This window comes from Bemisia tabaci, chromosome 3, assembly GCF_918797505.1.
Source record: "Bemisia tabaci chromosome 3, PGI_BMITA_v3".
Classification (NCBI taxonomy): Eukaryota; Metazoa; Arthropoda; class Insecta; order Hemiptera; family Aleyrodidae; genus Bemisia; species Bemisia tabaci.
In genome coordinates this window covers 25,259,270-25,286,447 of record NC_092795.1, presented here as the reverse complement: position 1 = coordinate 25,286,447, position 27,178 = coordinate 25,259,270, and the positions used below count along the sequence as shown (strand labels likewise).

The window sequence follows — 27,178 nt, the reverse complement described above, 5'->3', positions numbered from 1 at the left end:
GTCTTGTTTGCATTTATGCCACATTGATAGTTCTTATAATAAATCTTTCACAAGCTTTCAAGAGTACTTCTTCTTGGAAAGTTTTAAAATACTCATAAAAAACGGACAATGAAACAATATATAATGTTATCAAATTTTATTTTTATTCACTGATTTATTTTATAGGTATTTTGCCTCTCTCCGTCACGAGAAAGGAAATATTCTTACGAAGCCTGTATTACACGCTGATCAGTTTCACTGGACCCTGGTTGGTTTTTTTTTTCTTTTTAGAAAAAATATGCAATATTCGCGATTGTCCCGAGATTGTGTTTCAAACCTCCGTAATACACACTAATACTAACAGAAATATATCTAATTCTAATCCTTTGAGTATATTACGGGCCTGAGAATTATCTCTAACTACACTGAAAAAAAAATCTCGGTGTATTTACTAAGAAAAGGGTAAAATTACCAAGAATTCAGGGTTCTATATGATCCCAGTTTTTTCTTGGTAAAATTACCATTTATGGAATTGGTAATTTTACCGAGAAATCTCGGTAAAATTATTGAACTTTCTCGGTAATTTTACTGGACCTTGGTAAAAACGCCAATATTTTTTATCGACGTACTGTGGTAGAATTACCGAGATAAAATGGCAAAGTTACCGGGAATTGATTACCAATAAAAGTGGTATTCTTACCTGAAAAAAAAACAGTAAAAATACCGGTTTTTAGGTAAGCTTACCAGTCTGTCTTGGTAAAATTACCAATAATTGGTAAAAAAGTGAGATGGTAAAGGTACCAACGGACCGTGGTAAAAACGCCGAGAGTATTTTTTCAGTGCAGAGAGTCAAAAATGCCGCCCTGCATCATTGGTGTGAAGATTCAGATCAGTTAGACGCACCGAAGGAAAACCTGATCTTGACCCTCCTCAATTCGGAGCGAGATGCGGGGCTTTCGGAAATCGGTGGAGGGAGGGGAGGTTACCAAAAGTGAAAATGGGGTGAAAGGGGGGGGGGGGGGCAACGGCTGGGGCACGAGACATGGCGGTCGGCCGAGACAGTTTGCTACCAGTGCTCCCCCGAAACATGCTCGCGGTGTTGGTGATCGTTGCTGTTCGTGAGTGTGTGTGTTTGTACCGGCGTGTCGTTTGAGTGGAGTGCCGCACGCGCGGGCATGGATCTCACCACGCTCGCTACCAGTTTCCTTGCCGTTTTCGTAAGTTCTTCGAATATTCAATCCTCTAAAAAAAATTGAATTTTCTAGATGCCTAGAAAAAATCTGTTGGTGGAGGTGGAAAATGAAAAATCCTGCGTAGCGAGGGAGGGCGGGGGGCTCTTCAGCATTACACATTTACAGACAATTTTAAAATAATGTAAAAAATTGGTTTTGGACACCGTCAAAATCAGAAAAAGTCATATATTTCCTTGATCAAAATCATGTGTTAAAAAATAATGAGCATGGATCCCACCATCCGCTCGCTACCAGTTTCCTTGCACTGAAAAAAAAATCTCGGTGTATTTACTAAGAAAAGGGTAAAATTACCAAGAATTCAGGGTTCTATTTGATCCCAGTTTTTTCTTGGTAAAATTACCTTTTGGTAGGTAAATGGAATTGGTAATTTTACCGAGAAATCTCGGTAAAATTATTGAACTTTCTCGGTAATTTTACTGGACCTTGGTAAAAACGCCAATATTTTGTATCGACTGTGGTAGATTCTCGAGATAAAATGGCAAAGTTACCGGAAATTGATTACCAATGAAAGTGGTCTTCTTACCTGAAAAAAACAGTAAAAATACCGGTTTTTAGGTAAGCTCACCAGTCTGTCTTGGTATAATTACCAATAATTGGTAAAAAAAAGTGAGATGGTAAAGGTACCAACGGACCTTGGTAAAAACGCCGAGAGTTTTTTTTTCTGTGTGCCGTTCTCGTAAGTTCCCCAGATATTCAATCCTCTCGATGCCTGGAAAAACTCTGTTGGTGGAGGTGGAAAATGAAAAATCCTGCGCAGCGGGGGGGGGGGGGGTTTCTACAGCATTACACGGAGATAGTTTTAAAATAATGTAAAAAATGAGTTTTTAGACACCGTCAAAATCAGAAAAAGTCATATATTTCCTCATCAAAATCTTGTGTTAAAAATTGACACAACGGGAAGTTCCAAAATTAATATCTGAATGAGGTATTACCAAGTCGTCTGAACACTGGTCAAATGGAAGTCTAATTATACAATAGTGGCTTCATTCGTATATGCTCGTACTTACGTGCATTTTTTCACGCTTTATATTTTCCCTATTTATTTTGCGGAGGGCTTACTATTGACGAAACTCACGAAACTGGACTGCGCCATTATTGGCAACGATTTCTTTTTCTCGCTGTGGTTGGTGTGATTTCACAATATTTCCAAAATATATATCCCGTTCATCTTGTGAAAAGTGGAGGAATAATAAGGTAGGACCCCCAGGACCGCGCCAGAGCAGAGATGCAGGATGCAGCCAGTTGCTTTTTTCTACCTTTGCGTTAAAGTCTCCGACACTGCTGTACGTTATTTAATGTGTCCCTTGTGTTACAGTGGAATATTTTCCTTATTTCATTCCTGTTCAGTGCGCGATGAACGCGATTATGTCCCTTGCTTCAGGAAAACGCCGTTTGAGCCGTCAGGCGACGTCAAATTTTCCTCGATAAAATCGACATTTTCAGGGAGGCTTATGTGGGTATTTTTCTCTCCATTTTTCAAAGCAACTCCTTCGCACTTTAATCCACAGTGTCCAAAAATTCTAAGAAAAAATATTTTTAGCTTTCTGAAAAAATGAATGTTCATAGGGACAAATGTATCAACATATAGCAGTAGGTGCATACGGTGATTTTCCTCAGCACAGCGGTCCTGCGGGCTGGCCATTGAAATTTACAGAAAAAGCGATAGACGAAGGAGACAATGAAAAAATGTAGCGATCCTAATGATAAAAGCAGGTGGTTGTAATGGACAAAGGAGATAAGAAAAAGACTATCCAACGGCAACCCTCCAGAGACCCTTCAGTTATAGCCATCATTTCCCTCGTAATAGTCTATAGCAGCCACCCATTTCAACCAATGTAATAGGACTGTTCCATTTTCCCTTTGTCTTCCTTGTCTATCGATTTGTCTATCGATATCAATAAGTAGCCCGCAGCACTGGCGAACAATACATATAATTTCGCTGACTTAACAGGAAAACTGCTTGACTCAACTTGCGACGTTGTAAGCTTTCCATCTTATTATTACTCAATCACAACATGCATTATACACCGAATAATCAATGTGATTTCCACGAATTGTTTTACTTTTAGTGAAAATTTTATGCAAATTTCAAGCAGTAAAGCTTTATAAATGTTTTTACTTGGGGGGGGGGGGGTGTGGAAATTTTGGAGCTACGCTATACTGCCGTGCTAAGGAAGAACGCCGTATGAACCTTTGTGCGTTGCCAAATTTCTTTTGGTAAAATACGACTTTTTAGGAAAACTTGTGAGCATTTTCCGTCCGATTTTCCAGAGAATTTTCTTTGCAATGTGATCTAAAGTCAGGAAATTTTAAGGAGAATTATTTATTATTTTTCTCAAAAATTAATATTTTAAGAGGGGAAATTTGGCAACTCTCGGATGTTCATGCGGCGTTTTTCCTTAGCACGGCATTATAGGGAATATCGACGGTGAAACTATCCAAACCACGATATCTCGATTGCGTGTTTGCAAAAAACCCCACATTGCAATTTGCTAATTGTATTCTTTTGACGGAGATCAAACCATATCATTCCTTACAAGTTTCACAGATTTTTCTCCGCACAAACGAGGAAAAATCACGGAAGTTTTCACGAATTGACGTTGAGTAGTTTCCTGTTTGAAAAATAAAGTATGACAGGAAGTCTGCGACGTCGCAAACGAGATACGTGGTTTGGTAGTTTCACCGTCGATATGCGGTTGCGAGTTCAACCACTGATATATCATCGGCGGGGCGGGAGATAGGTGATTCTGAATTGTTTTTTAAGATCACTATCCCAGGCTCACGAATGACTTAATTCACAATAAAGAGGTACTCAGTGAGGTGGAGCACATCCTGACTCCTTCGGCGGAGCAGCGGAAGTCGCAGGGCGATTGTGCACCTATAATTGAATCAGTCACGAACAAATCACATTTGGAACCGCGCCGCAAAAGCACGCTGAAGTAAATAAGGCGATGAGAAGTCGCCGTTCCGCTCGCAAAAGCGATTAACTCCATTTCTCGGCGAGTCCCGAAAAGCACGGAGTCAAATGGACGACAGAGTTCGACTCGAGCTTCATCCACGCCCTTTGGTCAACAGTGCGGCGAAGTGTAACAAGACTCTAGTTCATGAATGGACACCGGCGACAGGACAGTGACGCTGCAAAGAACCCATTCAATAACCGCTGCGCCGGACTCCGGAGTGGTTGCACTGTTAATTACTACGCAGGAGAGGCGCTCCGAATAATATGAGTATGTTAATTCGACGAAGTGCAAGACGCTTGAATGACAAGCTATATTTTTGCATGGGACATCTCTCTTCGAAAGTTCTGGTCAAAGCGATAGGCGTAGCAAGAAATTCTTCATACGGGGGGCTAGAAGAAATAATTTCTCAAGGGGGTCTTGAAAGGGAAGTCTCGATGTAGAAAAGTATATGGAAAAAAAACAAAAAACAATGTAATCTCTATTACGAAGATTTTTCGAGAATGGGGGGGGTGGGGGTGGGGGGTGGCAAGCCCTTTGGTTCTGGTAAATCTACGAGTCTCCTCGGTGAAAGTGATCTTTCTTCTTTTGCCAATTGCACGCTTCCACGAATACACTGAAAAAAAAAGTAGCTTGGATCAAGCATGATAATTCTTGAATTTGCCGCCAAGAATTTTCTTTATCTTGCTTTAAGCTGACTTTTTCTTGATTCAAGAAAAATAATGCTTGGGTTAAGCAAAAAAGTAGCTTATATCAACCAGCAAAATTCTTGATTTAAGAAGAAATACTTCTTGGCGGCAAATTTAAGATTCTTTTTTTTCCAGTGAAGGATCACTCCCTTTTTCTTTGTCTCCTTTGTCTATTGCTTTGTTCGCCAATTTCAATAATCAGCCCTCAGCAGTGCTGCTGTACTAAGGTTAAGAAAGTTAAAGGTACTTTTCCTTGAAATTTTCAGATATTTTAGATTAAATGGCGAATGAATTTTTCTGGAAAAATCGAGAGGAAAATATTCACAAGTCTCCTTGAAAATTTCGATTTTATTGAAGAAAATTTAACATCGCCACACTTATGTGGTGTTTTTCCTTAGCAAGGCATACAATCGCGTTCATCACGGATTGAGCAGGTATAAAATAAGAGCAATATTTTACTGGCACAATGGAACTATTTAGAGAACGTTCAGCAACGTCGGAGACTTTAACGCAAAAGTAGAAAAAAGAACTAACTGCATCCCCGGCGCAGTCCTATCTAATTATTCCTTCACTTTTGGGTCATCTCACAAGATGACAGGGAGAAATATTTTAGAAATATTATGAGTTCAGGTGATCGATGTCGATCACTGGTCTAAACACAAGGGGAGGAAAAGGAATCATTGCTAATATTTGCGTAGTCCAATATTTTGTGTATTTCATCAATAATGAGCCTTTCCCCAAAATAAATAGGAAAAATATTCCGGCTAAATACATCATGGTGCATTCAAGCGGAACTATGCCTAGAGCGTTTAAAAAGTGCGCATAGGTAAGAGAAATATTCGATTTTTGTGTGGTACATAATATTCGTATGTATACATTATGCAAAGTTGAAAACCATGAGAAAAAAAGAAACAAAAATACACAAGACCTGAGTTACTGTATCATTGTCAGTCGTATTCTAACACATCAGGCGCGAAATTCCTCAAGGAGGAAAGTAGAGGGAGCATGCGGTGCTGGTCACGATGAGAGGATTTCGAGATTTGATTAAGTTGAGCGAACGCATACCTTTCAAGATTCAACACGCGAAAACAAGTCGGCCGAGATTACTCGGAAGTTAAAATTCCTCAATTAATTTGAGAGACAAAAACTTTCCGTGTGAATTGGCCATGTTTAGATATACGTCTACATCTAATTACATTGACGTAATGACGTTTAGATAAGCGACAGGACCATTTGGAAGGGTGAGAGTCAGAGGAGGCATAATTACAGCGCAACGTTCCGAAGTTATACCGCAGACAACTCATTTCTTGACTCATCAGAGGATGCCTGCTACACGAAGAAAACTTCAGAGAATTTTTGTCGAATCCTCGACAAAAATCTAACAAAAGATAATAACCAGCCACTCTTGAGTAAATAACTAAACCAACATATAAGTCTTTAAAGCGTTGCAATGCAAAAGAGCTCTTGCATGTGTGTGGGATCTGCGACTTTAGTGCTTTTTCTTGCGTAAATTTTCGCGAGAAGCACAATGGTTCCACTTGTGTTCTCTAGGCTGAAACAAACCCCATAGTTCAAAAAAATTTCTCAAAGTTAAGGCCGTAATGGAGGGGATATCCCATGCTGTCCTGAGTGTCCATCCCTATATGTATGGATACCTATCACTGCGGAGTCTCCAAATATATCGATGGTTAATGTGCGTAACCGCGGAATTCCGTTCCCGTCGTTGCAGACTGCCGGTCTAACATACTTACTTCGGAAAACTAGCCAACTTCATTTCTAGACAACTTCCTTGATTTTTCTTCTCTGTCATCCAAATATTTTGTAGAAATTTCAAGGTATGTAGATGACTTGTCGCTCTATGACAAAATAAAATTGGGGCAGAGATTTTGAAACATCGCAATGGGTATACGTGGTTTCGTATTTTAGCTCGATATTGTCTTTCATTCCGATTCTTCAGTCCTCGGAAGAGAAACAACGACTTTTCCTGCGAGCGTGGCCCCACATTTTCTGAAATGGGGGCACGTAAATCAGATCGACCGATTTAAATGATAAACTCTCGACGAGGATCCGAAAACTGAGACTCACACGGCTTCCCTTTAAATTATGCCAAATGAGGGTTTCCGCTCTTGTTTCTTCGGCGCCGGCGCCGCGCCGCGGCGCTGGCCGCCTGACTTCCATTCCGAAATCCGGAACGTTTCCGACACTTTCCGCACCAGGAAAAACCGCGGATGTGCACTGGGTTTCCATCGCAGTTGCGTGGCTCTTTCTTAACGCGGCGGCAGCACTCTGAGATCCGAACGAGAACTGAGATGATACGAAAGAGGTGTTTATATTGTCCGGACGTTCGCCGTCCGCGTTAACTCGATTCATAATTCACGGCTAAATAATGAAGTGTCCACCGGTGATGAATATTGGTCGATAGTTATGATTAAGAATTCACGGCTGACACGTAGATTCTCACTTTGTGTTGAGTAAACGAAATGAGTGTCCGCTTTCGGGGGAACAGAAAATTATAAGCGGAAGCGCTGCTTCTCTGGACTGATTGTGAATTTAACAGGAATGTATCAAGTCGGATCAAGTTTGGACAAAGCTGGAAAAGAGCTTAGAAATCTTATTCCCCCGCAGACAACCTTAGGGGCAAATTTTGACGAGTATTTTTGCGTTAAAAATGTTTCTCTCAACTTTGAATTTTTTAATAGAGAAAATCCGTGTGATGAATTCAAACCACTCCTAACTCGTTTTTTTCTTAAATCCACCTCGGTGAGTTTTTGTCTGTAACTCCGTTCGACTATTTGAGAGAGTGAGGATGGGAGGTTTATGATCTAAAATTTTCTGAATTTTTTTTCCAGATGGCATAGGCGGATCCAAACACCTTGAACTGGGGGGGGGGGGGGTGTATGGGGGTCTGGGGGCCTCCTCCAGAAAATGTTTGAATTTTTGAGGCATCAAATATGCAGTTTCAGTCAACTTCACCGTGAATAATTATCGAATGTAAGCGCCTTTCCTTCTTCTTTCCTCTGTTCCTTCCTTCCTTCTTTCTTCCTTCTCTTTTTCTTCCTCCTTCATTTAGGCAATCGGGGGAGCGCACGCCTTCTGCACTCCCCTGGATCCGCCTATGCCAGATGGGCTTTGCAACGTTGCAATGTTTCCCGTGACAATTTATTAATGATGCATATGTGTACTTAAGAAAGCTCGCAAACTTCATCTTCATATAGATCGAGAAGAGCGTTACACCATTTTGTTCTTACGTGTCGAAGTATAGGGACATACGTCACAAATAAAGCGTCCAGGGGGAGGGAGGGGATCAACGTATCCAAAATTCAGCGTCACGTATTTTATGAACTGCCCCATTCTCTGTTTTTTGTTTTTTGTTTTTAAATTTGAAGTATGAAAGGGTCACATATCAAGGCAACTTTTAGGACTTATTAAAACTTTTACAGAAATTTTACCCGTTGTAAATTTTACCGAAAAAATACCGAAAAAGAGGTTCCTGTATTGTAAATTTTGCCATTTTTTTAATGAATTATTTCTTCAAAACTCACAAGTTTTTCATCTGCTATTTTCAAACAATCGACAGCTCCATTCTCTGTTTTTTTTTTTTTTTTGAACATTTAAAGTATGAAAAAACCACGTATCAAGGCATCTTTTGAACTTCTTAAAACTTTTACAGAAATTTTACCCGTTGTAAATTTTACCGAAAAAATACCGAGTAGGTTCCTGTATTGTAAATTTTTCCATTTTTTTAATGAATTGTCTCTTCAAAATTCACAAGTTTTTCATCGGGTATTTTCAAACAATCGTTGCCCCCAGGAAAGTTATCAACTTATGATGATGTCTTACTGTAACCGGAGCGATGTCCGGACTGGCCGGTTGGCAACCGTGTATTTGTATCGTTTTCTATTAATCATACTGACACTTTTGTATGCTCCCAGCTCCCGCCGGGAGGGAGGAGGCGGCGATGACGCGTCGACGCGACGTCCACGGCAGAAGCTATTTCTCAAAATTAGTTTTTCACCTGTCGCACTCGCAGTTGCAATCGCAATCGCGACTCACGCAGACAGACGCAGACGCACGGATTTCTCTTTCGCGCCCTTTTGAGTTTTGACTCGGCCTCTGCCACTCATCGCCAAGCCCGGGGCCCGCGGGCATGTGTGACCGCTTGAAAGGAAAATCATGCGATTTTCCTCTCAACTTTGCTAAGAACGACCATTGCCATGTTATCTTCGTGGTATTGACATGGTATGAGCATGGCATGTCACCATGTTGGTGACAAAGTCATTTGAAATGATCGTTTTTAGCAGGGCAGGTCTGAAGACAATGGCGTTCTTGGAATTTTTCATCGGGAGAGGACTGTCAGGTCAAATATCTCTCACGAGGGAGGAAAGGTGTCCAAAGTTTAGTATTCCTAAACAACGAGAAATTAACCTTTTTTCGAGGAAAGTTTCAGGTCATGAGGGGCCAGCACCTATGAATCGCTTATCTTGATGACACCACTATTTGAGGTGCCTGGAAGACAAGGCGCATAAGTGTAGTTTTTTCTATTTTGAGAAAGTCGTGTTTGAAGATTCGAAATTACACGGTTCTTTATGGAAAAAAGTTAGTTCAGACTGACTTTTTGATGCTTAAAAATTAGAATTCGGGGGTAAATTTATCATAAAAAATGCATCAAGACTAGTTTTAATTAAAATCCTTGATATCTCAATTTATTAAAAACCTGCTTTTATGCGCCTTGTCTTCCAAGCCCCCATTTGAAGCCAGACATTTCAGACCGATAGTTTTTTGATCAGAACAGTTTGTTGGGAAGTGTTCAAGTATCCTTGGTAAAAATTGGCGATAGGAGCTGCGTTTCAAAATACCATAGGAGTTCTTATAGCCGACTGAAGAGGGCGATAGAAAATCATATAGCTGGCTGTAGAGAGTGGAAAAAATCATACGGCCGGGCTACACGAAGCGATACAAAATTAAACAGCCGGGCTATACTTCCTGTCGCCGGGCTTTACACCTTATCGCCTGGCTGTTGCTTTTTCGCCATCGGCTATAAAAGGCTATAAGAAATTGTTTAGAAATTCGTGTGCTTTTTAAATCCTTAAGTTTGTACGGAATCACCATAATATTTACAAAACGCACATTATATTTTCCTTTACTACATATTTGTTTCCATCAATTAAAATGAGAATAATCCATACAGAGTGTGTGCAAACATTTCAAAGTCATGAGTTGAACAACGTTGACTTCACGAGATTAAATATTAGAGCCTAACACAAAGCGGAGCGGCGGCGCACTGGCGCCTACAAACCTAACAGGAATACTTCACGCATTGCGCAATGCGTGAAGTATCCCTGTAAGGTTTGTAGGTGCCAATGCGCGTTTTGCACTCTCTGCCCGTCCGCCGCGCCGCAGCGTGCCACGGCATCTGAAGCAACTATTTCACACCAGAGGTACTGCACAGTATCGTACGAAATTGAAGGCGCCCCAACATATTAGGAATGGCAGGCATCCTTCAAAAGTACGGAGCTTTCCTCGCAAAATAAATCAACATACTACGGCCCAAAAAGACAGCGGTAGTCCAAAAACTCACTAAGTCCTAGCATCCGTAATTAGTAACGTTTAGCATACACTTTATCGTCAGGCTGTTGCTTAATCGTCATCGGCTATAAGAGGCTATAATAAATTGTGTTGCCGGCTATAGAAGCTATTGGAAATCTTACAGTCGGCTGTAGGTCTATGGTATTTTGGAACACAGATTCTACTGCCAATTTTTACCAGGGGTCAAGGACTGCATTTTGCAATTTGGAACTACAATATCTGGCTTACAACCAGTTTAAAAACGACGTATGTACCATTCGTTTCCCTGTGCACGTGAGTGTCTTCACGGATGGACTATACAAATTGTGGTTAAAAATTGGATGTATAAAATTGTGGTTTCTAATCGCAAAATGTAGTCCAAATGAAGCATTTACGCTCGCTCGGCGCTATCGCTTTATGATCAATGAATAAAGACAGGTACTTTGGACTGCATTTTGCAATTTGGACCTATAAATTCCGGCCCGGTTTAAAAACAACGTATGTGCCATTAGTTTCCCTATGCACATAAGTATTTTTTCAGATGAGCCAGAATTTATGGGTCCAAATTGCAAAATGCAGTCCCTTTGGCCCATTATCATTCATCCGAGGTTCAAGATTTTGTTTCCAAAGTGTCGCACCAGAGTTGAATATGCCATTTTGACGATGGAATGCATTCAATAAGGCTTGAAATTCCTACAAACAGAATTACCTACATGTTTACCTATTTGTTAAGTTTTGGTAGAAGTCAAACTAGGGGAGGAAAAAGGCTCCCTCAGGAATTTACTTGCTTCCCTCTTAGAATTTTAAAGGAAAGATCCTAATAGAAATTTCCTCAGAATTTTAAATTTTTAAAGAATTTATTAATTTTCTTTAAAATTTTAAGGAGGAAGTTTGAGGAGGAGGTTGTTTCTTGTTCAGTGAAACAAAGTACGTGAGATTTCTATCATTTTAGAAAGTTTATTTAAGTCCGTTTTAGCTTAAAATTGGTTTTCATTATTTTTAAATTCCGAGGACCACAGACCTTCCTCTATAACTGTGGGAGGCTCCAGACATCCACGGTGGGGTGTACTTCTGAACTTCCCAGATCCCCCCGATGAGGTGTTCCTCTGGCCCTCTCAAAAATATCCGGTTCCGTCAATGTCTGTCGTAGTTTCCGTTAAGTTTGACCTATCAAGCTCTTTCAAAAGGTTGTTCTTTATTGTTGCTTTGGTCCGCATGCATTTGCGGTTGCGTCATTGAAGTGTGATATCACTTACTTAAATGGTTTATCCGGAAGTAAGTACGTTATCCAGATCATTTACCCCTCCTTCCATTGTATGTTCCGGAAGATGCTCCTCGCAAGAATGCCGCTCTGAATTTCTTCTCCCCCGTCCGTCCTACACTCATGACTGGTCCTCCTCGGAAGACCGCTCATGACAACGTTGCCAACTGCGTATAAATTAAGATTCGAACTCTGCCAGGTGAACAACTCTCACTTTTACACAATAGGGATAAGCAGGGCCTTCAGTTTGTTGACCCAATGAGTAAATTTTGCCAATTCTTAGTGTGATTAAAAATTTCTCAAAGATTGTGAGAGATTCTATGGTATGACGTGATGTATAAAAATCAACGCACGCTAGATATGAGTGTTTATACTTACATAGAAATTTTTTCAAAAATACTTGTATATTTAGTTTAAAATTTTACGCAATGAATTTTCGTTTTCCAGAATTTCGGTTCTGTCACGTACTAAATTTTTATGTGGAGAACTTGCATACTTGATTGTGAAAGAAATGCCTTGAGATAGAAAATCAGCAGATTTGTGTCAATTATACATTTAGCCATATCCTCGAGAGTGATCCTTGTAAATTCTACCAATGCATTATAAACTTAGGATGAAAGATTGCTTATTTTAAAAATCCAAAACGTAAATCGGTGTGAGGGTCCGACTGAAATTTTGCTAGAAAAAGAGTTTTGAAGTTTCATACCTTTCTGAGGCTCAATTTTAAGGACAAAGTTTGAGTAAGGCTCAAAATTTGTTCACTCGACATTGAATTTTTGACAGAGGAAAATTCAGGACTAGCTATATTTAAAAAATGATCCCTGCTCATTTCTCTGTAAAATGCGACTTGTTGCGTTCCTGTTAAACTTGGTCCATTTGATGACGTTCATTGCCACCGTTTGCAACAATTCGATTGGCTCCTACACGAAATGTGGCAACACTGCGCTCTGATAAATTTTTCGGGCCAAATTTTTCCCGGCCATCAGCCATTAATATGCCTCTCTCTCATTCCTTAACGTAACAATGAATAGCTTAAGACACGAGTGATATGATAGATGCGCGATAAGAATTCGCATTTTTATGCGTTCGAGGATCCTTCCTGTCCTGCTGACTGGTGAAAGTCGGAGCTCAGCGTTTACGAATGCAAACGGACCGCTTTTATTTTTCGCGCTTGTAGCATCGTTGTCTCGTGGCGATGATTAATGGAGAACGAGGGTTGACGTCGCGCAAAGGCAGCTTCGGGCTCACTCGTGCGTTGAGAATGCGAGCAGAGTTATATGCGCGCAGCCACCGCAACGTTTCAACTTGCGCGGAAAAGTAACTCGAGATTTTTTTGCTAGAAAGTTCGTGGGGAACACCAAATCGTTAGAGTACCTACCATTACAGAGAGAGTATGGACGCTGGGCCACATGGAGACCAGAGATGGAAAGTGAAATTTCAAAAGGCTCGAATAAATTTCACAAAAGTTGAAATTTATTAATTTTTTTTAGAATTATTGATTAAACCTTTGGAGGTCTGAAAGCGTTTCAGATAATCTTTCAGTTGATGCTGCGGTATTATGCTACTCTACTGAAGGTGCCAAACGCAAAGAGGGGGCAAAAAGGGGAGTTTAGAGAGAAGAGCCCCAACGTAACCTCTAAACTAAACGAAAACATTTGCAACGCGCGAATTTTTTAGGCTTGGGGTGAAAAATTTCAAAATGTAGAATCACTGTTTCTAGGCATTTCTTAGCCTCCTAAAGGTATCCCCAAAGTTCATCCCCAAATTTCGTGAAATTTCATGAAATGTTATGAAATTTCACGTGTGGAATTTCACTCGAATAAATTTCATGAAATTTTCCATCTCTGATGGAGACCCGTAGGATCCAGAAAAATGGCGGCGACTCTTCATGGAAGGCGGCTATTCTACCATGCCTATTATAGCCTGTGTCACACAATCATAATACCTCATCAAAATGTCAAGGTCAAGTGCTGAGATTGGTCCAAGTCATCGAATAAGCCAATCACAACACCTGATCTTGATATTTTGATGGCTAGCTTTGATCGTGTGACACAGGCTAATGAAAAACGTCGTTTGAACACTCGCACGTTGCAGAATATATTTCGATGAAATATTTATTTTCAATAAAAGTCGTGAATATTTTTCTTCGAACCTCGGATACTTTAGATTAAATTGAGAAGAAAATTCCCTGGGCGAAAAATATTCACCGATTTTACTGAAAATTCATTTTTTATCAAAGGAAATTCGGCAATGTTAAAAGGATCATACGGCGTTTTTCCTCTGAAAGGCAGAAATTTCAACCTTTGATGGTTATCATTTGCTATACTTGAACCAAAGGTGGCAGTGGCGTGGCGTGCTTTGCGATATATCGACTGATCGGCCATTTAAACATATGGAAAAGGATCGATAAACAAGGTGCTCGCAGCGAACACCTGAATAATCGATTCTTTATCATGGGTTTAAATGACATAACAATCGATATATAGCAATTTGCGCCACGCCACTGGGTGGAGCTAGCGGGGAGCCGAAGAGGCCTGCCATCCCCCGGGAATGTACTTTGCCCCCTGCATAAAGTGTGAGGGACTTTTCCAAGCAAGTGTGTAACAAGTCTTTGTCCAGGGAACATGTTTTTTTAAATCAATTTTTTGGTATTTGCGGCTAAATCCGTTCTTGAGTTTACAAAATTTTCCAAAAAATTTCCAGGAGGGCATCTCAGACCCATCTTTTGGAGCTGTAGAAGTCCCAAAGACTCCTCTTGATGGGGTCCCCAAAAAAATTTCTAATTCCGCCTGTGTCGCTAATCTTGCCAAAGTAGGGGTCCATGTTGAAAACAATTTTTCAAATGTAATTAGAGACCGCATTACTTAAAAATTCCACACTGAAAAACCTGGAAAACCTAAAATATAAAGAGAAAATATTGACAAAGCTATTCGTTCAACAAGATTTTAACGTAACTTTTGATGTCGTGAAAGCTCGCGACAAAAATCGATGAAAATAACACATTACGAAACTGGCAAACCCCATCTACTTTTCCAAGTAATAACACATTCATTTTTAATGCTGTTTTCTGGGCTACATTGAGCTCAAGAATTTTGATTTTTCCATGACCGCTAATGAACATGATCGGGCAGACCTTCACAAATTCACCCTATTTCATTGTTGACCGTCGTCACTTTCCATCTTGCAGACCGTAATGACATCGATGAAAAAATATTTTCAAGCCAACTGTTGCGACCTTTCATCGATCAAAATCAACATTCATCTTCAGATCGTGCCTATGGATTATGGATTTCTGCCTCTTCACCTGCACAAAGAGCAACTCGGTAACGTTAAGTGGTCCATCAACAGCCAGAGCTGCCAGATCTTTAGATCAGTGGCGTGGAGTGCTTTGCGATACATCGATTGACCTGTCATTTAAACCTATGGAAAAGGATCGATATACAGGGAGTTCGCGACGAAAACCTAAACATGTAGAGGATTATTTAACAAAGCTTCAAATGGGAGAAGCATCGATAAATTGATCATTTACGCCTCGCCACAGCTTCGGATGAGAGGCTGTGCTTTTGATTCATTTCTCTGAATTGATTTGACCCTTTTTGCAGTTGAAGAAGAGAGGAAATACATCAGATTTACGACAAATTTCTAGAGCTGATAGAAATTAATAGGAACAAAAATTCGATGTAACACAACTAATATGTATAATTTTATGTCTGTAATTCCATTCTTATCACGATTTTATTTTATCACAAGAAATTATTTTAGAAATATCATTAACTCAGTTAATATGATGATCGTCTAGATGTTCACAGTGTCAAAAATAGCAACTATTATTTACTATCTGAAGATATTAATAATTATCAATTGCAATTGAGTAAATCAAAATCTACTCATAAACTGTTCGATTAAAAGAATGACTTTTACAAAAAATGTGACTTTCTCGGTCAAAAATGAACGAACAAAGGTTCTGTACCTTCTTCTGATTCAAATTGAGGGACTTGAAGGACAAGGCGCATAAGTGGAGTTTTTGCTATTTTAAGAAATACGTGTTTGAAGCCCCGAAATTACACGGATCTTTATGGCGGAGAGGAAGTTCAATCTGACTTTTTGATGCTTAAACATTGGAATTCGGGAGCAAATTTTTCACAGAGTATGCATAGGACTATTTTTGCTAGAAATAACTATTATCTCATTTTTTTTCAAAAATTGCACTTGTGCGCCTTGTCCTCCAAGGCCCTCAATTTTAAATCCTACGGTTTCTCTATGGAATATACCAGCAGCTTGAACATTTACTTTTGATATTTATTGACCTTGATGGATACGCGCCGCGCTTCTATCGGATTCATTTCGTAGCGACCATAGACTTAGTCCGGTAGATACGGCTGTAGATACGGCACTAGATATTTGGAAGGAGTTAAACAGAAAGGAACCAAGCCACATCGGGATCGAACCAAGAAAAAGAGGTTTAAAGTTTGGCTCCTGCATAAGACTCAATGTAAAAGATAAACTTCAAGTTCAATTTCTGCAAAATTTGCTCCAACAAAAGTTTTGAATTTTTGGCGATAGATAGTAGAGCAGTGGTTGAGTTCAAAACCACTTAAAACTCAATTTTTTCCAAAATGTGGGTTGGTTCCTTTCTGCTTAACTCAGTCCATTTATCTCAGAACAACTCTACAACCCTCGTTTCTATACAACCAGAAAGTAAACCCTTTGCTTCCTAAAAAAAACTTATTTCCTTTCTCGAGATTTCGATAGAGATGTGACATCAGTGCTCTCAGAGGCGGTAAGTTAATTCACGTACGATACGAGTAAGAAGAGTGGAGAGATGCAGCTGCTGCCGTGCTGGTAGTTGCTGAAACTGTGAGGACGTTGTCGTCGTCGTGCGCTTGCTGTAAACGGAATTGCCATGCTTTTCTTCTGGCTCAATCATTCGGTGCAAAATTAATTATTGGCGCAGTTCGATGCACCGAGCTCGGGTCGAAAAACGTGCCAGTTTCACGACGACCATCTCACACCTCACACTTGGCCCGGCATTCGTGATTGTCACTTTTCCTTGTTTTTAGTCCTCGCGGGAAACGCTCGCAGTTGTGTCGCAAGTATCATTATGCATTTCCTTTAAAAAAAAAAAAAAAAAAAAAAAAAAAAAAAAAGCAGAAGGAGTGATGCAATGCAGCCCGCACAGGGATCATGCAAGAGGAAACGTGCATTGGTATTGTCCGTGCTCGTAAAGCTTGACTGCCTTTGAGAGAGGAAGGAATAGGAAAATAGAGCTGTTCTAGGATTCTGAGGAATTTCAGCGATACGTCTGTAGCTTATTTTGGAGAGTTCTTGAGAAATAAAACGATTGCTAGTAATAATTATTCTTTCGAATTTTAAAATTCTTATGCGGTGATGGATTAATTTAAATCTGACTGAATTTCAATGATATTAAAATATTTGGAAAAATCTACTCTCGAGTAAGGAGAAGGAATAGGAGAAGAACCAAGAGCAAAATTTAGGATGACTTTTCGGAAGCGCAAAGCTGTGACCACCAAAGGATTAGATTCTTTCGTAAATGTTCGATCACGACATGAGGTTAATGAAAATGGCCTGGAGACTTAAACGCTGAGATAGAAAAAAGTTCTAGATGAACACTAGTGCCGAATGTGCAGGGGGTTGGAGGGGTGGATTTCGAAGGTCTGAAATGTTTTATTCCACTCATTTCCCACAGAATTGTTTCAAGAACTTATTCTTGCGGCAAGGGGTTGAAGATTAATGATCCCTGGATAAGTCAATGATCTGTGAACATTTCTGACCAGAGTACTATGTTGAATTTCCCAGAAAAGCAGAAGTGCGGATGAAATGTGTAAAGGTATGGAATTGGTGTGAAAAAAATTAGGATCAAAAGTATTCTGTTCCATTTTCATTTCTAAGAAATCTACGAGATAACATTAAAGTTGTCTTTTGAAATTTTAAGTCTGCAACCCGATTGTTGAGCCTTATGTAAGCACATAATAAGACATTGAAAATCAATTTATTGCAGGGTACAAATAGGGAGGGCTGTGTCTTTTTTCATGTCTCCGACAAAGCCAGGAATGGTTTCAACCATTGGAATACATTTAGCAGCAAGGAACTTCTAGCTAATTTGTAAAATAATCTATCTATCTATCTCTTGTTTTTCTATGCAGATATAGGTGATTGTATGGATGTGCCATACAAAGTATTCCCTAATGGGCCTGTTGCAAACTTTTGCTAGAGCAAAACTAAGAGTTGTTTCTTATAGATAATGCCTCAAAAATCACGATGAGCGCATCGGCAAACTCTGAAATGCACTCATAACTTCACAATCTGCGTAAGAAATTTGCGTTTTTTTGAGCTTCCCGCTTCAAAAACGATACTACGGCACAGGTGAACATTTTGTAAGAGGAGTCGTTCCATCGTCGGCAATAATCATCATAGCCGACGCCAATCCGCCAAAACACGTTTGATGGGACGAAATAACACCTGAACTGGATTAGACCAGATAACAATCGGTGTGTTAACGTTCATATTTTCCACGCCCGAATGGATTGACCTTGAACTCTCCTTGAATTACGCGCGGAACTGCGTGCAAGCGTCGGCCATGATGAATATCGCCGACGATGGAGCGACTCCTCTAACAAAATGTTCACCTACGCCGTAGTATCGTTTTTGAAGCGGGAAGCTTAAAAAAACGCAAATTTCTTACGCAGATTGTGAAGTTATGAGTGCATTTCAGACTTTGCCGATGCGCTCATCGTGATTTTTAAGGCATTATCTACAAGAAACAACTCTTATTTTTGCTCTAGCAAAAGTTTGCAACAGGCCCATTGCAAAATGCAGTCCAATTAGGCTGCTAGTCACACTGATTCCAAGCTTTACGTTAAAGCTTCGGCTTAAAAAAATTCTAAATAGGAAAAAAAGTTACTGTTCTCGACGGTGCTCCAAAATTCAGTAAAAGTGACTTCAAGCCCTCTTGACTCGACATTCTCCATTCATATTTGCGTTTCAAAGCGCGTCAGACGAGAACGAAACTGAACCCCGGTCCAGCGTGCGGTGGCCAGTCTCCTCCCGTTTCGGAAACGGCTCACTTGCCGTCCTGAGGCAAAACGACGTATCAGCTTTCGAATGTTGCCAAATTTGCTTTCAGAAAAAGTCGATTTTGGAAAAAAAGCTATGAGTATTTTCCCTTGACATTTTCAGACACATCAAATCACGTACAAAATTCTTCGAAAAATCATAAGAAATAAAGTTACAAAGTCTTCCGGAAACATGGTGATTGGTTCAAAAATCGAGCTACAAGCCAAAATAAACAAGTAATATTTCAAACCACGTGTAAATAGATGAGAAATAATATAAAACTTACTAGAAACAAAGCAAACATTTCGACCGTCTACAAACTGTCATCTTCAGTGCATTAAGAACAACCAGTGGAAATATTTTACAAAATAAAAAATAAAAAAGCTTTAAAACTATTAGCAAACCATGCGAAAATACTCAATCCTTTGCAACTACATCTTGGAATAAAATCAAAATAAGGTAAAATTCATGAGTGATAACCGTGATAACAAGTAAGTAGGTAAATAATCTATGTATATGTAGTTTGAAATGGACGTATTTCTGTCAAATGGAACTAAGCGCCATCGGGGGAGGAAGGTAGAGGGGGGCTTGGATTGGCGGCGGAACCGGGCGTCGGGCTCATTCGTTCCTATACTCGCAATGCTTTTCCATGGCGCTCAGGCTCAATTCCGTTTGACAGAACGCGCTATCCGGGATTCTAAATTCCTCAAAAGGAACTCAAATTGGCGCTTAATTTCGTTTGGCAGAAATACGTCCAAATATTACTTGTTTATTTTGGATTGTAGCTCGATTTTTTAATCAATTACGATGTTCTGTACAGCTTATCCAGCCAAATTCGGCAATAAAATGTCCTGGCAAAAAATATGGTGATTTGTCCAAGGAAATTTGGCAACGCCTGAAGGCTCATACGGCGTTTTTCCTTAGCACGGCTCAGAGCTCACGCATCTTTCGCGCCGCCGCCGCGCCGCGACGCAAGCGTGAGCTTTAATAGACACCCCGGTATTAATTGACTCTCGCTTTCTTCTCGTATGCGCGTGCCGCTGACGGACGGCGGGCGCGCAACCCGCGAGTCTAATCAAAACCACATAAATAGATTTCTTCCGAATCGGCCCAATTATTACGAGGCGCGGGAACGAGACTCGCTCTAGCCCGACCGGGACCGGGCCGGGGTCCATTATCAAAAGCTCGAGATTAGAGTGGTGGACGTTGGGTGTTGTGTTTCGCTTTTGTTTTTGGGAGTGCGCGCCTGCGCGGACACCTGGACGTGCGCTTTCGGACGTCGTGCTTCCTGGTGGCAATAAGCCTTAATTGGACAGCGTTTACTGGAACAGAAATGAGAGTAGTATACTGCCGTATCAAGGAACACGCGGAGAAACCTCGGAAATAAGCTCGGTCTGGACTCAACTTCTGCTTGTATGGAATTTCAAAGTTTTCGGTCCAGCGGGCTGATTATTGAAATTAATAGACAAAGCGATAGACGTAAGAGACAGAGGAAAATGAAGCGATCCCATTGGTTAAAATGGGTGGTTGGAATGGACAAAGGAGGTAAGTACTGCGCCGTGCTAAGGAAAAACGCCGTATGAACATTCGAGAGTTGCCAAATTTCCTTCTACGAAACGCTCATTTTTTAGGAAATTAATGAGTATTTTTCCTTGAAATTTTCAGGAATTCTAGCTGAAATTGCGAACAAAGTACTATGAAAATTCAGAAGAAAATTATCCATAAGGTTACCAGGAAATTCGTGTCTTGTCAAATGAAATTTGGTAACGCCTGAAGGTTCATACGGCGTTCTTCCATAGCACGGCAGAGTAATAGACTAGCTAACCGCAACCCACGAGAGACCCGACAGTTATTCCGTCATTTCCCTCCTAAATCTATGAGAACCACCCGTCCCAACCAATAGGATCGCTCCATACTCCCTACGCCTTCTTTGTCTATCGCTTTGTCTATCAATTTCAATAATCAGTCCCCAGGTGCCTGAATTTTTACCTCCGTGTTCTGGAGCTTAAGCGTAGCAGCACCTAGCCTATTCTTTTCCGTCGTAAACTCAAATGTACTGATAATGGAGTATTTGCCCAAGAAAATTGTATTGCCTCATACGAAAGTGCTTGATGAGCTGTTTCACAGTATGTATTACATTTTTTCCTGATGTCCTACATCAGGAAATATAGGGAACTGGAGTGGAATAGATTTAAAAATGAGAGATTTACTGCCTCATGACGTCAAATAATGACATTTTCAATTCAAACACATGTATTTTAGCAGATTGGTTACTTTTCGCAACTCCTCTAATAATTGTTCGATTTAGATATCGAGGATATTCTCATGCTTAGTTTCCTCAGCAGTTTTCACCGTTGAAAGGAATTAATCGAATTCCATCCACCCCGTCGCCCTTCCTGCAGAAAAATCACTCTACTGAGGAATTTGTCTCCAGACATTTAAGTAAGTAGGTATTAAGTAGGTCCCCTTCTTCCGTGAATGGCAACATATTTTTGCGCAAAGACCATATGCACATAACCTCACAGATTTAAGCTCACGGCACTGAAATAGCCACGACCACAACAATCTTGTCACAGAACATGTAAGCAGGAGCAAGGATTGATAAAATCTTCCACACGGCCTGAGATTTGTCGTGAAAATTCCGGATGGCGAGTGCACACTTGTAAGCTCTTGTAAGAAACCGCTAATAATCAAAATCGTGCCTAGACTTTTTGAGCGGTCTCATATTTATGATATTCTACCATGCTAGATACAGGCGCCGTATGATCTTTCGAATGTTGCCAAATTTCCCTTTGTAAAAAATACATTTTTGGAAAGTTGTGAATGTTTTCCTTAAAATTTTCAGGCGCCTCCCACCAAATTGCGAGTGGAATTTTCTATATTATTGGAAGAGGGGGGGGATACAAGTTTTCCAGAAACCTCATAGTTATTGTAGGGAATTTTTCAGGGTCTGAAGCTGAAGGGCGATACGGTGTTGGTAGGGAAAAAGAGGAAGAAGAGGGAGAAGGGAGAAAGAAGTAGATGAGGAACAAAGAGCAGGAGAAGAAGTACAGCAATATAAGGAGTAGAAAAGAAAACAGACAATGGCGAGAATGAAAAGAGGGAGATAATAATAGGAGAATGAGAAGAGAGAGAGAAATAAAGTGAGTACGGATGAAAAAGAAGAGGAGAAGGTTGAAGAAGAGGAAAAAAGGAAGAAAAGGACCAAGAGAGAGAGCTTCATCTCTCTATTCCTCTCTGTCTTATGCCTTAATTTCTCCTCTTTCTCCTTCCTTCCTCTCTTCATTCACTTCCTTTCCTTCTTCTTTTCTTCTTCTCACTTTTGTTATTCTTTTCCCTTTTCTTCTTCCCCTTCTCCCTTTTCTCCTCCTCCTTCCTCCCTTGCCTTTTCCCCTCCTCCCTCTTCTCCCTTTAACACTCTATGTACTTTTTCTTGTCCTTGTTTTCATACAACACTGGAAAAATAAAAAGGTCGAAGTTTTTAAGAGTCTGGACTCTAGATCCAATGTGATTTCTTTTCCAGTGAAGAAATAACGTAGAGGCGGAGATTTTCAGACACCACGAACGAGTTATGTGATTGCCGACTCACGCCGTCGATATAGCCCGTAATTTTTTATCTCAGCGTATCCAAAATTTACGTAGAACATGATTCGCGCGACGAAAATTACCTGAATCAATAACTAAGGTATTGACGTTTTTAGTTTACATTGGTTACGGGAATTTTGAATTCGCCGCGCCGTCTTTTTTCTATCCTGGCGTTAAAGTCTCCAAATTTGCTACGTGCATAAAATGATTTCTGGAATAAATTGGCAATTTTGAATTTCCCGCGCCGGCTTTTTTTTCTATCGTTGCGTCAAAGTCTACAAGTTTTCTAAGTGCATAAAATGGTTTTTCAATGCACTGGATAAAAAAAAAACACATTGGATCTAGAGTCCAGACTCTTAAAAACATCGACAAGAAAAAGTACTCTTGATTCAATCAGAATCTAGCTCAAATCTAGAACCAAGCCTCTTAATCTAAGCGGATTTCCTTTGGATTCAAGCAAAAATCCGATTGAATCAAGAGTATTTTTTCTTGTCAACGTTTTCAAGAGTCTGGACTCTAGATCCAATGTGCTTTTGTTCCAGTGAATAACTACCTAATGTGTCCTCATTCGGCACATAATTATTATAGAGTCCCACGATTCATCATATCGTCGCTTGGCTGACATACGGACGTAACTATACATATTGAAATGAGCCCAGAAAATCATTGAAATGTCTGGAAGACAGGGTTCATTGCAGAGTGTAATTACGCCCTTATGTCAGGTAGGCGACGATATGGGGGTTAAATTAACACTTAGCCATTGCGTCATCCTTCAGAGATCGGGCGCTCAGCTTTCGCAGCGGACCGTCATTCGTCACTCGGGCACCGTGCTCCGTTGATCCGTGAGCGCGCACCCAGGACATCATCGTCGTTGCCCACCCAAACCCAACCTTTCTCCATCGCGGCGGTGATTAGACCGTTGATTATAGCTCGATCGGAGCGTTTCGAGCCGTGCGCAGCCTCCGGGCAATTATCCCCGGATCACAATGAGATTTCGAGCAGAAGACGCCACCGCGCCCGATTCCGACGAAATTCGAGCGTCTTAATTACCGCCAACGGCACGTGATCCGCGGAAAACATCACCGGGTTCGTTCCGTTGTGAGCCGCGGGACGCGTGAGGATACGTGGCGCTTGCGGTTCACGCTCAGATGCACTTATTCGGGGGCCCCGTTGGTTCGTGCGCGGGCTCGCGGTAGCCCACGTACGTAATGATTCAGAACGTGTTACACCCGCCACCGCCGCGCCACCTCGCCGATACGTCGCGTCGCGTCGCGTTACGTTCGTCTGGGCACTGATCCGTCTTCTCGTTTCACCTTTGGCTATCAGATCATCCGCAGGTGCGAGTTACGCGGAAGTGTAAAATCGCAACATGGTCTCTTGGAGTAGGACTGGTCGGGAAATGTGTGCGTTTAAGCTGGAAAAACAACGGTCTCCGGTAGAATACCTTTATAGACAGAGTATGGCCATTCGTATTTTTTTACTACAGGAAAACTGTTCGATAACAGTTATATACATAAAACATTTCCTAAGAAGAATCGCGGTTAATCTGGCATTGCGGGTAATCCAGAATCGCGGATAATCGAGACTCTGCCGTACCTAAATTTTGATTTTTCCGCGTCAAAAAATGAGGTGGTCTTACACAGCTTTCATTAATGTGCTGTCAACTATCGCACCCTTGAATACTAATTCTAACCTCCTCGCATTGCTGACAGGAAAATTTCCCTTTCCCTCTCGTCAACGACTACATCATCATCGGAGCTGATGCGTCTACATTGAGCTCCATCTCCGATCGGCGCGCAAATGTAGTCGGATGACGAGACTGACGACGGTCGACGAACGACGGACGACTCGAGACCCGGAACCAAAAGGCCCTGGCCCAGCGGGGGCTCGACTTATTACAAGTGGCTGCACCGGGCATCCGAGCCGCAGACATAAGCTCCGCGGACACCACCGCACCACTCTGTCGACGCATTTCATTCAATAATGAGAACCGGAGCAACTTTTCCTTTCCTCTTTCCTCGCCCACCACGGACCACGGACGAAACGGCATCGGGCGCATAAACAAATTCCCCGGTTTCCCTTTAATTTTAACGGAAGAGCCACGATGTCAGCTCGCACAATTTTTTCATCAGATCGACTCACCGATGGCTAAACTGCCGTGCTAAGGAAGAACGCCGTATGCACGTTTGAGAGTTGCCAAATTTCTTTCGATAAAATGTTTATCTTTGAGGAGAATTATCAATATTTTTCCTTGAAATTTTCGGCTTTTTTAGATGAAATTGCTAACAAAATCACCCGAGAAATGAAAGAAAAATATTCAAAAATTTTCTTGAAAATTAGTGATTTGTCAAAGAAAAGTTGGCAACGCCTGAAGGCTCTTACGGCGTTTTTCCTTAGCACGGCAGTAAAGTGCATCACTGCGTATCTCCATTGCGGTGTTTCAAAATTTCCGCTCCTGGTTTATCTCTTCGAGGAGGAACAAGTCGACTTTGAAGCTTGTTCATACAGAACAATTCACTGACGGACAAGAAAAACCGGGGAAATTTTAAGACATTATGTTGGCTAGTTTTCCAAAGAAAAAAAAAGTTATGGGTGGAAGTCTACAACGTCGCAAACGGAGGTACGTAGTCTCGCACTTAAGCCATCGAAAAGATGTATTTCCTTTTCTAAATTTTGCGTGCAACTTGATTTGCGCATCGAAAATTACTGAAATTCACTTTGAACCAAGATATAAACTTTATATTTGGGATTGGTTACGAAAAATTTGAATTTCCGGCTCACAAAGAAAAACAAGATACTATAATTAATCAAGTAGCCCACTTTTGACGGTTTTAGTATAGGTTTGTCAGTGAGCAGGGTTGTCGTTTTTTTTTTCTACCTTTGCGTTAAAGTCTCCAAACTTGCTGCATCTTCAAGATGGTTTCGACACACGTGTTCGCTAAAATATGCAGCCGGTTTTTTTTCTATCCTTGCGTGAAAGTCTCCGAACTTCCTACATTCATAGAATGGTTTTGCAATGGACCAATAGACAAAGTACCGAGTTTCAAGCTCTCTTTTCTTCATTAATATGCGAATTTCAGCATTTTGATACTTATATTTTTCCTTTTCAAATTTTCACGTAAAACGCGATTTGGAGAACGAAAGTTACTAACATAAACTCCCATCTGAGATATTAATGCTTTTATTCAGCACCGGTTAGGAGAAATTTTCAATTTCCCGCTCACACGGAGATTAAAGGAATTAAGTCCAAAGAGCTTTCTCATAAGTTAAGTTACGTTCGCATTGTTCTGGAAACCCGAAAAATATTCGGTACAAGATGACATGTACAAAACAATAAAAATGCGCATGGAAGGCAGTAGCGTGGCGTGAATTGTGATACATCGATTGTTATGACATTTAAACCTATGGTAAAGAATCGATTATTAAGGCGTTCGCTGCGAACGCCCTGTTTATCGATCCTTTTCCATAGGTTTAAATTACATAACAATCGATATATCGCAAAGCACGCCACGCCACTGAATTGGAAGGGTCTTCTTTCCATTCTGTACGATGAATGAGTCGCGTCGCTCGCAAAAAACTGCTCTCTCGCGGTCGACGACAAACTTTCGGCCCAACATGCTGCAACAAAAACCGGTCGAATTAAATCCGCCAACAGGCGTATTACTTTTTACTGCCCTTTAAATGACTGCCTAAATGAAGAGGAGTACAGGCATAACTGTTATGAGCAAATGTCAGCATCAAACCAGCATCAACAATTCAACGTGTATCGCACATTCTCCAAACGTACGTGCACGCCGTAATGGGAGACGATGCATGAATATAGCTTTTTAATTTCAAGTGCCAAAAAAGGGGGAAAATGTATTTCGAATTGCATAGTTCCGGTTAGAGTCCTGTGAGCTGATTATAATGATTGCATAGGTGGATCCAGGGCTTTCGAGCGGGGGGGGGGGGGGGTGTAAGGGGGGTCTGGAGGACTCCCGTCAGAAAATTTCCAAAATTTCTAAGCATTTACCCTGCAGTTTGAGTCAATTGTGTCTTGAATAATCACCAAATCTGAGCGTCCTCCTCCTTCTTTCCTCTGCTCCTTCCTTGTTTCTTCCCTTCATCTTCCACCTCTTTCTCGGACGAACCGGGGGGGGGGGCGTAACCCCCTACGCCCCTTGGATCTACCTATCAATAACTGATACACAAAGAAGACAAGGAGAAAATGGAGCTATCCTAGTGGTAGAAGTACGGAATATCACAAATATTATAATCATTCGAATCAACCTACCGTTTTTTTCAAATCCGCTTGCCTTCGAATGCGAATTTCGATTAGGAACGAAGGTTCGCGGACCATCTCCCCGAGGCGCAAAGAATCATGGGACGATAATTCAAATTTTCCGTGATCGTGAAAAAATCGCAACGATCCTTTCCAGCGGCGAGTGCGAAAGATTAAGACGTAACGCGGCCTTAAGAGCGACAACGTAACGACATAACGAGCTCAGAAAATGCGAGCATTCGCCTGATGCACCTGAACTTGAGCCTTGTCCCGCGGAGTTTTACTCATTTTCTCACAGCTTGTTAAGGCAAGGCGGGCGCCCCTCTGCCCCGCCGCCCATGCCGGGGCGGGAGAAAGTGAAACGAGGATGATTAGCGGGGCGATTCCGGTCGATGAGATGTGGTGATGATACCCGACAAGGCTCACCGCACCGGACGGAAGCTGAGAAATGTCGCGAGGTGAGCTGAGCTGCCCGGACAAAGGAGTATCATGCGCGAGGTGGCGCACATACATATAATTAATTTAAATTAAGCCACTCATTTCGTTCGCACAGG

At 41.1% G+C, this 27,178-nt stretch overlaps 1 protein-coding gene across 1 annotated transcript in view; it reads left to right on the top strand.

Moving 5' to 3' along the window:
• The first annotated feature begins 1,055 nt into the window (after positions 1-1,055).
• LOC109031146 (uncharacterized) overlaps positions 1,056-27,178 on the top strand; it is an 81,487-nt gene continuing 55,364 nt past the window's right edge. Inside the window, exon 1 of the mRNA XM_019042496.2 lies at positions 1,056-1,196. Coding sequence (XP_018898041.2) covers positions 1,155-1,196 — 42 coding nt within the window. The 5' untranslated portion in view covers positions 1,056-1,154. The remainder of the gene's footprint in view (positions 1,197-27,178) is intronic.